The sequence below is a fragment of the Lampris incognitus genome, chromosome 12 (genome assembly GCF_029633865.1).
Source record: "Lampris incognitus isolate fLamInc1 chromosome 12, fLamInc1.hap2, whole genome shotgun sequence".
Taxonomy (NCBI): domain Eukaryota; kingdom Metazoa; phylum Chordata; class Actinopteri; order Lampriformes; family Lampridae; genus Lampris; species Lampris incognitus.
Genome location: NC_079222.1, coordinates 29,512,936 through 29,524,306, shown reverse-complemented (window position 1 = coordinate 29,524,306; position 11,371 = coordinate 29,512,936). Strand labels below are relative to the sequence as shown.

The window sequence follows — 11,371 nt, the reverse complement described above, 5'->3', positions numbered from 1 at the left end:
TTACAAGATTGTGAGTCCAGCAGTTATATGGTTTGGAGACAGTGGCACCGACGAAACGACAGGAGGCAGAGCTGGAGGTGGCAGAGTTGAAGATGCTAAGATTTTCATTGGGAGTGATGAAGAAGGACAGGGTTAGGAACGAGTATATTAGAGGGACCGCTCAGGTTGGACGGTTTGGAGACAAAGCAAGAGAGGCAAGATTGAGATGGCTTGGACATGTGTGGAGGAGAGATGCTGGGTATATTGGGGGAAGGATGCTGAATGTGGAGCTGCCAGGCAAGAGAAAAGAAGGAAGGCCAAAGAGGAGGTTTATGGATGTGGTGAGGGAGGACATGCAGATGGCTGGTGTAACAGAGGAAGATGCAGAGGACAGGAAGAAATGGAAACGGATGATCCGCTGTGGCGACCCCTAACGGGAGCAGCTGAAAGTAGCAGTAGATACATGGTGAGATTATAGATGTCAGTTGAAGTAACACACAACTTCAGTTTAATCTCTTTATTGTAAACATGAATATAAAAGGTAGCTCCCACAAATTGTTTCACTTTTTTATCAATCCAGTATTCTCACAAAGGGCTAGCATTAAATTCCTGCCTAACAAAGGTTATTTTATTCTCTGAAAAAAAGGTCAGGGCACTGCAAGCACATTTGTGAAAGGTACTTGTACAATTTGGACAAATTTAACATAATCTATTTCAACCGATTAATAAATGTGATTTTGCAAGATAAAGGAATGTACAGGAATTAGCACACACAGTTTTGTCTCATCATAACCATGACTCAAACTTGTCATGAATTTATGTTTATAAACCTGTAAAAAAAAAACACTGACTTGAAAGTTCCTCTGAATTCCCACATCTCAGAAGCAAAGTACTTAAACATCCTCTGAAGATGACACGGGTATGAGCTCACTGCAGTAACAGTCCAGTAGTAATCGCCTAGATGTCTTGATGCATGCTCAATAATCCAGGTAAGAAAATCAAAGAAGGTTGAATCAGTTCATCTGGATACAATGTTTACTGACAGAAACGTAACTGTCAGTAAACATTGTATCCAGATGAACTGATTCAACCTTCGATAATCACCCAGATATTTGACAGTTCATTTGCATATTTCCACAACGCACTTGTGGGAGGCACTTGCACAGAGTATCGACGCTCCAACGATTGCTCTATAATTCTCCATGACCGACTTCATCATTGAGGGGGTCATCTTTGCTGGCTTCCACCTGAGGTTCTTTCATATTGGCGAAGGCGACCTCCCTGGTCAGCTGCTCCAGAGGGGGCAGACCCACCGCTAGGTTGCGCAAAGCAATGGCTGTCAACAAGAACCTACAACAAAATGGGACGTGTTTCATTTCAATTAATTGCACCCATTAAAGAGGTCTTTTGTGATCAACACACAATCAAATTTACAAAACGACTTTGGAAAATTGTATTTACCCTATTGATGTTTAACAAAGATATGAGAAAAAAATTTATGAATTTAAATACGTATATAATATGTGTGTGTGTGTGTGTGTGTGTGTGTGTGTATGAACACACACACATACAATATACTATATACATATATATATAAGTGCCCATTGTTGATAAAAAAAAAATTTGTTTTAACTTACAGCAGCACCAGATAAGTTGGATTTCGACAGTCTTTTACGTCAACTGTCAGACAACTAAGGAGCTTGATTTTCTTTTCCTTCATAGCATAGCACCGAGATTTGTGCATTTATTTATAGGCCGTAGCTCAATAGACTATCACAGAAGAAGAGGAGTTATGTTCACAGACAAGGTAAAGTAAAATTGCTATACTCATGTGTGCCATAAAGCCATCCCTATATTTCCATGGAGGTTTCATGCCCAGTGTCAGCAAAAATGTAAAATGAAAACAAGGCTTCTATGGAACTGATAGGAACAGGGATGGTGCGGTTCTCCCATAGCATCACACTACACTACAAGACCGAAATTAAGCAAAGAAATTACCTGTTGCCAAAATAATATCACTCATGTTGGCTAGAAAAAAACACAAAAATCCCTAGTCCAAATAAAATACTCGTCCTGACTCTACAAAAAATATAAAATGGGGTGGCTAAACAAAAAAGTATGTATATTCATTATTTACAACTCAGCACATCCATATTGGATGAGTCTTGAATGCAGGCAGCCTTAATTTCTCTATATGCAAATTTTATATAAAAAAAAGTATCAATACAGGTGTTAGTGGAAATAACGCATTAATTACAGAGATTTTGCATGTCACAACCATTTTAACCAAAAAAATAAAAAATAAAAGATTAACACATACCCTCTCCTTAGCATGTAGTACTTTTTCACAGAAAAGCGATGCAGTCGCTCAAACACATTCGCCTCCCTGCGTTTCTTCACCTCCTTCATGCGGCGCTGCCTCTTCAAAAACAGGCGAACGATTGGGTCAGTGGCATTGACCTCTGACCCCTCATCGTCACCTGCAGTGATAAGCGGCTGCAACTCTGGTGGGAGGGGTTCAGTTTCTGTGGGGCAACACACAAGACCTTGAGGTCATGCAGGCAGAACTCCACTTGCATTTTTAAAACAAGGTCATTTTTTTAAGTGTATTCAAATGTAAAACAAAATCCACTGTCTTATGAGAACGCTCATTCCCAATCCTCGAGCAGCATTCTTAGGATTACTTTTTAATTAATTTGCCAAAGTCCTTCTTGATGATTTTGGTTAGTTTCTACATCATTATTGCTCCCCTTATTCTGTGTTATTTTCTCTCTCAAAGCTTCACCTGTCCCATTGCGAACCCGTTCCTGGAGCTCAAACAGCTTGGTGAAGTTTTCTTGTAGCACTGCCTCTGTGGTGTTGACATAGATGTACATATAGCAAGAAGGTTCCTCAGAAATGGTGTACACCTTATGGTAGGCCCCGGCAGGTAGCTACAACCACACACAAAGAGATGGTGCCTTAAAGGGTGTGTAACACACGGTTTCGTTTTGTCTCCACCGAATACATATATTTGTAAAATGCAAAGAGGGCTATAGGGGTTTAGTGTCACTACATGACCAACTGAGGTAGCACCAGCAGTACAGCTTCCTCCCCAGTTGTACCTGGCCAATCACCCTGCTCTCTGAGCCACACCAGTCGTTGCTCCACCCCCTCTGCCGATCCAGGGAGGGCTGCAGACTACCACATGCCTCCTCCGATACATGTGGAGTCACCAGCCGCTTCTTTTCACCTGACAGGAGTTTCCCCAGGGGAACGTAGCATGTGGGAGGATCACGCTATTTCCCCTAATTCCCCCCCCCCGAACAGGTGCCCCAATCGACCAGAGGAGGCGCTAGTACTGAGACCAGAAAACATACCCACATCCGGCTTCTCACCTGCAGACACGGCCAGTTGTGTCTGTAGGGACACCCAACCAAGCCGGAGGCAACATGGGGATTCAAACTGGCGATCTCCGTGTTGGTAGGCAACGGAATAGACCGCTATGCTACCCAGACACCCCATCAAAAGTTACAATTTTATCACTGAAATTGGTTAAGTTATCAGTAGTCAATGTTAAATTTTGCTGTTAGTGATAGGTTTCATAGGTTAGAAGGCATGTGGACATGTTTACTGTTCCAAAAGCATTTATTTACACATTATTTGAATAATACCTTAGGTCAGGCAAGACAATATCAGTGGCGATGAGACTGTACCTTCATCTGCTCACCAGGCTGGAGTGTATAGTTTTTCTTTTCCTCCACCACCTCAACGTTAACTTGGCCCTGCAATACCTGAACACTGGTGTTGCCCAGGTCTTCACTCACATAATTTTCTAAGTGGAGACCTGAGTGATACATACTCTCAGTTAGGATATATAATTCAGCCAATCAGTGGTAATACACAGTACTAATAGTATCTTATATGTTTGCCCGAAACCAAGAGAGGCGTCAGTTAGAATTTTGATAAACCTACTACCAATCTTAATGCATGACTACACTGATCCCCACCAATGAAAGGTATGAGAAGGCGTTACTTGTAACCTGGGAAATCAGCAATGAAGACAATTTCAGTCTGGTTATCCAGAGTGCCCTCAATCTCCTGGAATTTAGTCCTCCAAGGTGAGAGATCAACCAATAAGGGCATCAGCCATGGTGTTGGTTGGAAAGGAGACCAGTCAGCCTTTACAATGTCCACACGGGGATCGAAGATCCTTATAGACCAAAGGAAACATCATAACCATACTGTGAATACTATTCAAGTCACTTGTTTATCCAAATACTTCTTTCAGTTTCCTACTCAGTGAAAAGGCTTACATGCATACCTCTGTTGAAACCGTTCATTTATGGACACCCAGATGTCGAAGTAAATTTCAGGGTCAGAGATATTGTACCGAGGCAGATAGTGGCTGAGGCAGACCCCGTACTGCTTCAGCATGTCTCCATGGTCTTTCCAGCGCTTACTTTGAGTGAAAACCTTGACGGATGACAAAAAAATGAAAGTTGAAAATAGAAATTACAAGACATATATGTATGTATGTATGTATCTGGGTTTCTTGTTTTATTTTGAAGGCTCACCAGTTTTGCCATTTCTGTTCCTGCCCCTGTTTTGCTCACCTGTTCCCCATTCCCCGATAGGTGTGCCATTTCTGTTCCTGCCCTGCCCGCCCCATTTCCCTGTTTTGCTCACCTGTTCCCCATTTCTCTGATCGGCTGCCCAGCAGTTATATTCCCCCTGGTTGCCCTGTTCTCTTTTGTGGGATTGTTATGTTAGTCTACGTTAGCCTGGTGCTTCATGTCTTGTCCTCGAGCTTTCCTTGCTGTTTGTACCTTACCTGTTATTTTGGACTTTTGGCCATTAAATCACTACTCTACCCCAGCCTGTCTCTGCTGTCTGCGTTTGGGTCCTCAGTTCCTACTCCCGGCATGACAAACCATTAACTTTTTTTTTTCTATATCCTACCCCAGGATTGAGATATCCAATTTCTCCTGTTTTTCCATCTTTATACGTGATCTTGACATGCTGGTGGCTGCGGGAGTGAACCATCATGTCCCAGGAGTACCCATACAAGCCATTGGTCCAATTGTTGTAACCCTTGGCAAAGGAAAATATTTAAATTAGGGTTGCATATTATTTACAGAACAATTTATTTTCATCATTGCACAGCTGTACGTGTTAACAGACCTATTTAATTTCTACCGTACTTGTGCGTTTTAAAAATCACATTTCTTAATATTTCTTAATCCTTTAAATTTTGCTGCCCAAACTCAAAATCAGGTTGTAAATTGTTTTCATTTGTGGTCTACATCACTAGTACAATTCTCTTCTGACTAACAGAAAAATTTCACTAAATGCAGAGTCAGATTTAAAAAGTATTGACTACTGTTGAGTCCAGCTGCATACTGAGGTCATCTCTCTTGCTGACAAAGCCAATCTGAGCTACTGTTTGCTCTGGGCCAGCGACTGCTGAAAATGATTGAGCAACTCTTCATCTGGTGGTTTATAAAAAGGTTGGGAGTAGTAGGTTTGTCTAACAAAATTTCTACTCGTGAAACACAGTATGTCGAAATGTTTAATTTTAAAGGGAACGCTTAGTAATCGAATGACAAATGACTTTACATAACCTTTAAAAAATGATTGGTTTGCACGTGGTACTTTATTTTATATATATACACACACACATATATATGTGTGAGTATTATATATATATAATATCAATAAAATGGCAATCAGAAATTTAAAAAAAACACCTACCTGTGTGATGAAATGGGAGTAAGGCAGGAAGAACTGTTCAGCCAAATAGAGGATTATGAAAACAACTCTCAGCTTGTGTTTAAGCCTTGGTGTGGAGGGCTTGGAGACAGTTGGGGTGACCTGGGATCCTGTGCTTGTATTCTGGACCTCAGGGTAAACACAGGACACACTAGGCTGAATGTCTGTAGATGTGAGAGGCAGGACCGCTCTCAAGGCCTCTGGAAAATGTGCAAAGAATCTCCTTGGCCAGTCAGGGTAGCAGAAAAGAGGACTGGTGGCCAGCATTGTATAGGAAAACATCCCTGCGGAGCATTTATATATTCCATACGTTACAGTTTTGTTGGAGGGTTTTTTTGAGACAACATATTTTTTTTAATCAAGGAAGTCTATATATCGACGGGCTCTCACCAATACTGAAGAGTTGGGAGTTCATACAATGGAAGTAGGAGACAAAGAAAATTGCAAAAGGTCGAGTGGCATCAAAAAACAGGAGATAGCCGGCAGTCATATCAAGAACAAGCCCACCTCCATGTACCACTAGCAGACTAACTAAATCCACTGGCAAAATCAGTCTGGAAAATAAGGGTGGTAGAGAGCAAGATTACATTGGGAGCATCTTATCTGACATAAAGATATCAAGTAACAGCATTCTGTTTAAACTGAGTACTGTGCTTACTTAAAAGGATCAAAAAGCCAATGGTGTGCTAAATACGACATGGAATATCCCTCCACCCAGTCCGCGTCCAGTTTCTTCAGACCAGCAAGGAAGTATACAATGAAGATCTGTGAGGACCAATAAAGAAAAACAACTGTATCCAAACTATGTTCAAGGGAAACTAAAAGATTTTTTTTTAAAGATACATTATTTGACAGAAAAAAATCAATAGATACTCAAACCCTGAGAATGACTACAGACCTGTGTCCTCAAGATAGTGTAGTTCCATAGTGGCACATGGGCATTTCTTTTTGCAGGTTTCCGTAATCCATCAATTGACCTACAAAATGATAATATATTAAGCGTGTCAACTAGCTGAACGCTCACACTGATGCACATCTATGCAAACTAAAGAACTTCCCAAAAAAAAAAAAGTTCTCTCACCAGTATCTGTTGCCATCCAAGAGTGTTAGTTGAAATCCAATAAGGCCATAAAGATAAGAGTGATTGTTCCATGCAGTTTTGTCCAGGAAGAAGACGTACCAATACGTGGACACAAACATCAGGCAGGAGAAACGGTAGAAACACCCAAGCATAATACCCACAGCACCTTCAATGAAAGAAAATTAAATTATATTCACACAAAGAATTCAATAGTTACATCAATATTTTTGGCTCAAGCAACAAATTAATTTTAAGGACACTATATAACAGAAATGTAATAGCTCATTTATTATTAAGCTCTTAATTTATCAAATAAAGATAAATATACAGGTGCTGCAATAGCACAAAAAAGGAAGGAAAATACAGGAACAAAAGTGAAGATTACAACTGAACAGAGAAAACTCCATCATAATGGGCAGCCATAAAAAAAAAAAGGCAAAAAGATTTACCATGTTGGTCATTACCCAAAATATGTCCCATCCTTATTAAAACGATTTTTAGTTTGGGTTCATTATGTTATGCGCCCTTAGCTGTTGAAATAATTCTTAACCTTATTTTTCATTCATAATAAATAATATTAGATAAATAAATAAAATAACAATGAAATAATAATAAATGAACAATACAATAATATAATAATAAATATAATAGCAACATAATATAATAATAATAATTAAATAATAAGATAAATAATAATATTATTATTCATTATGCCTCTTCATCAACATATTTGTGCCAGCTCACATGAATATTTAGTCAATTAGTTTAAAAAGAATTATGGGAAACTTAGAAGGGAATAAGACATTCAATTTGACATCTTGGGAACTTCTTATTTTATAGCTCTGTTCAACAAAGCTACCATCTCCCAGACTCAGTTAAAATCAGATGAACCTGTATCATACAGTTGGGGGGGGGGGTTATAATGTGCATAGCTGGATAACAATTGTGAGCTAAACTTCTAAGGTGTTCAACTTTTGATAAACATTTTGGGCTCATGCGTATGAGGATATGCCCTAAGTGCAAATCAACTTTTCCTAGTTTGACGGCGGATAATCTGAGCACAAAGTAAGGTGGTTCAAAGAGGTTGTACTTAGTCTGTTAAATAATCATAGGTGTGTTTCCGGCATAAGATGAAATAAACCAATCACAGTGTCATCTCCCATTCCTTTACAAACCCAGGTGTGCTTGCACCTTGGCAGATTGCTATTATAATGGTGGATCATATGTTGCGCACCCGCCTATGTAGGCACATATTACTATCTTAATAATGCGCCCTTAAAATAACAGTAAAATCCTGAGCCATTGACTTAAGACCACGTTTTTGTTGGTCAAAAGTGCAATCGCTTTCCGCTGCCTCAAGATAGCAATACATCAACGATGCACCTGACCACACCTCATTTTAAGACAACACACACACACACACACACACATGGGCGCCAAGTGCATTTGCTATTTAAACAACATGGACGCTGGATGGGAAAATGACAACTACGTCAGTCTGAAACTAGCAAAGACACTTGCGTTGCACTTGGCACCAGGTGTAAGATAGAGCCCTCTATATTTAAATTAGGGATGAGCAATTATTCAGTATCATTTGTCATCTTTCAGTGGTATAGTATCAGGATAACATTTGGATATTTTTCATATTGTGATACACAATCCCATTGTGTAAATTAATGATAGACTCTGTTACGTAATAATTCTCACAAAATGTGATCTGAAATATTTGAGGGATATTTGAACACTAGTTTCGGTTTATCACTGAATCAAGACACATCAGATACACAACATCAGGATGTTATGTGCATTCCAGAAAGTTGAATCAGTTCATTTGGACACAACGTTTATTGACAGAAACGTTTCATCACTCATCTAAGTGACCTCTTCAGTCTAAACTGACTGCAGGTATCCTCACCCTTATAAACAACACAGTTGCATAACGACTGAAACCAGCGATCAGTTTCATATGCATATCATGTCCACATATCCGCCAAATGGTCAAATCCTCCTTCTACCACCTTGCAACGTTGCAAAAATAAGACCCTCTCTCACATGCCCTGCTGCTGAGATACTGATCCATGCCTTCATCTCCTCCCACCTTGATTACTGCAACTCACTCCTCTATGGCATCAGTGCTAGCTCTATCAAGAGACTCCAATTCGTCCAAAACACATCTGCCCAACTTTTAACTTTCCCCAAATCCTGGCACCACATCACCCCAGTCCTAAAAGACCTCCACTGGCTACCCATCTCCCACCGGATCAATTACAAAATCCTGGTTCTTACTTATAAAGCCCTTCACAAACTGGCTCCCCCATACCTCACCGACCTCCTCTCCCCCTACCAACCCTCTCGGTCCCTCAGATCCACCTCAGCCTCCCTTCTCTCTACCCCCAGGTCCAACCTCTGCGGTTTTGGTGACCGAGTCTTCTCCAGGGCAGCTCCCAGGCTCTGGAACTCACTCCCCCAAATCATTAGAGACTCAGAACCCCCCCCCTTCCAATCCCGTCTCAAGACACACCTCTTCTCCATTGCCTTCTCGTGCCCCCCCCCTCGTCCTCTCATCCACCCCTAATTTGAGGCAGACTAAGGACCAGGCACTCGACCTGCTCCCTCCCTCAACTCCCTCCCCAAGCAAATCAGACACTGCTGCAATCTGCCCACATTCAAGTCATTAATCAGGACTCACCTCTTCAGACTTCATCTGTGATTTATATGATTTATGATTTTTGTTTTTCTTTCCCTTTTGTATCTGTCCAAGTCAGAGAGTACTGCTGGCGTCGTGTGTTGCTGCCGCTTCTCCCTCTCGTAGCCCCCCTTCCCATCCACCCCTGTATGTCTGTGCTATGTTTATCTGTCGTCTTGTTTCACCTCGTTTATTGTAAAGCGACTTTGAGTGTTAGAAAAGCGCTATATAAGTTTAATTTATTATCATTATTAGAATTATTATATGCAAATATGGGTGTGAACATTAACCAGAGTTACAATGGCCATGTGTACTACTCACAGAGGATTTGGGAATCGCTGCAATCACAGCATTGTAAGATGGTGACAAATGTACTCCTACCCCCCCACGGTTCAGGGATGTTCGTTCCCTTTTCACATGGATGGCCATAGTTTTGGTTTGATATTGAACTTACCAGAGTCCGCATTATTGTGATCTATACCAATATTGTGCAGAATTCCCTGATAGATTGTGAAAATAATATTTTCCATATCGCCCAGCGCTAACTGAAACACTGGAATCCGAGACATAGCAAAAAGCAGAGCTCACCAAAGAACATCACCACATAGACGAAGTACATCCAATCCATGGGCAGTGGCTTTAAGAAATTGAAGAGGGGAAAGCGACAAACCGGGGCTCCATCCAGGTACTTGTAGTCCAGGTGACTGAGGCCTCTCTCCTGGGTGATGTCAATTGCCATCAGCATGCCTGATGTGATGAATCGGGGTATTAGGTAAGCACACAAAATATAATTTCAGTGAAAAACTGTCTCAACCGGCTCTGTACTGGGACAGCTATAGGTCAGACCCGTTTTAGAAAAGCAGATGAACAAGTCGTCTTACCAAACAAGCAGCGAAATATGCCCAACGACGCAGGGTCAGTGGGACGATTTAAAAGACACACCAGACGATGCCAGGAGCAGAGGTCCTCCTTCTTAAACCCAAAGACACGTTGCATCTTGCTCTCTGGCGGAGGCACCGCTGCTTTTGAACCCTCCTCATTTTTTTGAGCCCCCTTATCGCTGTTCGAAGCTCCCGAGGTTTTCTCAATGGGAGAAACACCTAAAGACACCGTGTTTTAAAAAACGTAAGAGTTCACTTGCTGCTACACACCACACGTGTGCAAAGTGACAGAGTTAAAGCAGCGAAGCACGTACACACACACACACACACACACACACACACACGTTTTGACTGTTCGTTTACTGGCCTGACATGTTGTGCACAACATCATGTTGACTCCCCTTCATGCTATCGGCTTACCTGCGGCGATATCACTCGTCCCCATGTTAGTTGTTCATGAAAGAAATATGGACGATAAGGAGATGTCGGGGCGGGGATACGTCGGAGGGACAAGGGCTCCCCACGGCAGGTAAACGTCCGGTAAGGTAAGTGCCCTGGTCACGTAGCAAAAGGGCAACTTACGTGTCAATGTCCGCACAAGCTAGTCGGGAGGCAGATGGGATTTGGGAATGTTATGAAAAAAGTGCCTTTCGTGTATTGGTTGGTTCAGCCGACGGCCACGCCTCCCGTAGGCCGCTGAAGCGCCGCCTGTGGTCAGGGAGGAATCTGTCCCGCCAGTGCTATAAACACGGCGCTGTGTCCTGCGGCATTCTCCGGTTGGTGGAAAACCGGATGTTCTTTTTTTTTCCAATGACACTGACAGGAAGTTGTGACTTCTGTTTTTTTAAATTAACTTTATTTCAGACTGTTAACGTGTATGTCCTGATAGTATCAAAAGAAAACAAAACGTGAGAATCTCGTACATATAGATGAAGCACTGAGAAAACAAAAAGAAAAGCAGTAGGAAAAAAACCGAAACAAATGTAACAAATA

The 11,371-nt window shown here is 41.5% G+C and overlaps 1 protein-coding gene across 1 annotated transcript; it reads right to left on the bottom strand.

Annotated features, from left to right (window-relative positions):
- Positions 1 to 487: 487 nt before the first annotated feature.
- ggcx (gamma-glutamyl carboxylase) lies at positions 488 to 10,988 on the bottom strand. The gene is made up of 15 exons (XM_056290816.1): positions 10,799 to 10,988; positions 10,379 to 10,597; positions 10,086 to 10,244; positions 6,812 to 6,977; positions 6,629 to 6,707; positions 6,389 to 6,495; positions 6,121 to 6,284; positions 5,713 to 6,014; positions 4,921 to 5,052; positions 4,283 to 4,434; positions 4,002 to 4,171; positions 3,675 to 3,805; positions 2,765 to 2,912; positions 2,300 to 2,504; positions 488 to 1,329 (listed from the first exon to the last, which is right to left on the bottom strand). The coding sequence occupies exons 1-15, from the start codon at positions 10,821 to 10,823 to the stop codon at positions 1,170 to 1,172; spliced, it is 2,319 nt and encodes a 772-aa protein (XP_056146791.1). The 5' UTR covers positions 10,824 to 10,988; the 3' UTR covers positions 488 to 1,169.
- Between the last annotated feature and the right edge of the window lie 383 nt (positions 10,989 to 11,371).

Excerpts from the sequence above, each read along its gene's own strand:
- ggcx (XM_056290816.1), bottom strand. The coding sequence starts at position 10,823 with ATGGGGACGAGTGATATCGCCGCAG. Across the intron at positions 6,978-10,085 it reads CTATGTGGTGATGTTCTTTG|GTGCTGTGGGTATTATGCTT; the intron begins GTGAGCTCTGCT and ends CTTTCATTGAAG. Across the intron at positions 4,172-4,282 it reads AATGAACGGTTTCAACAGAG|GATCTTCGATCCCCGTGTGG; the intron begins GTATGCATGTAA and ends TTGGTCTATAAG.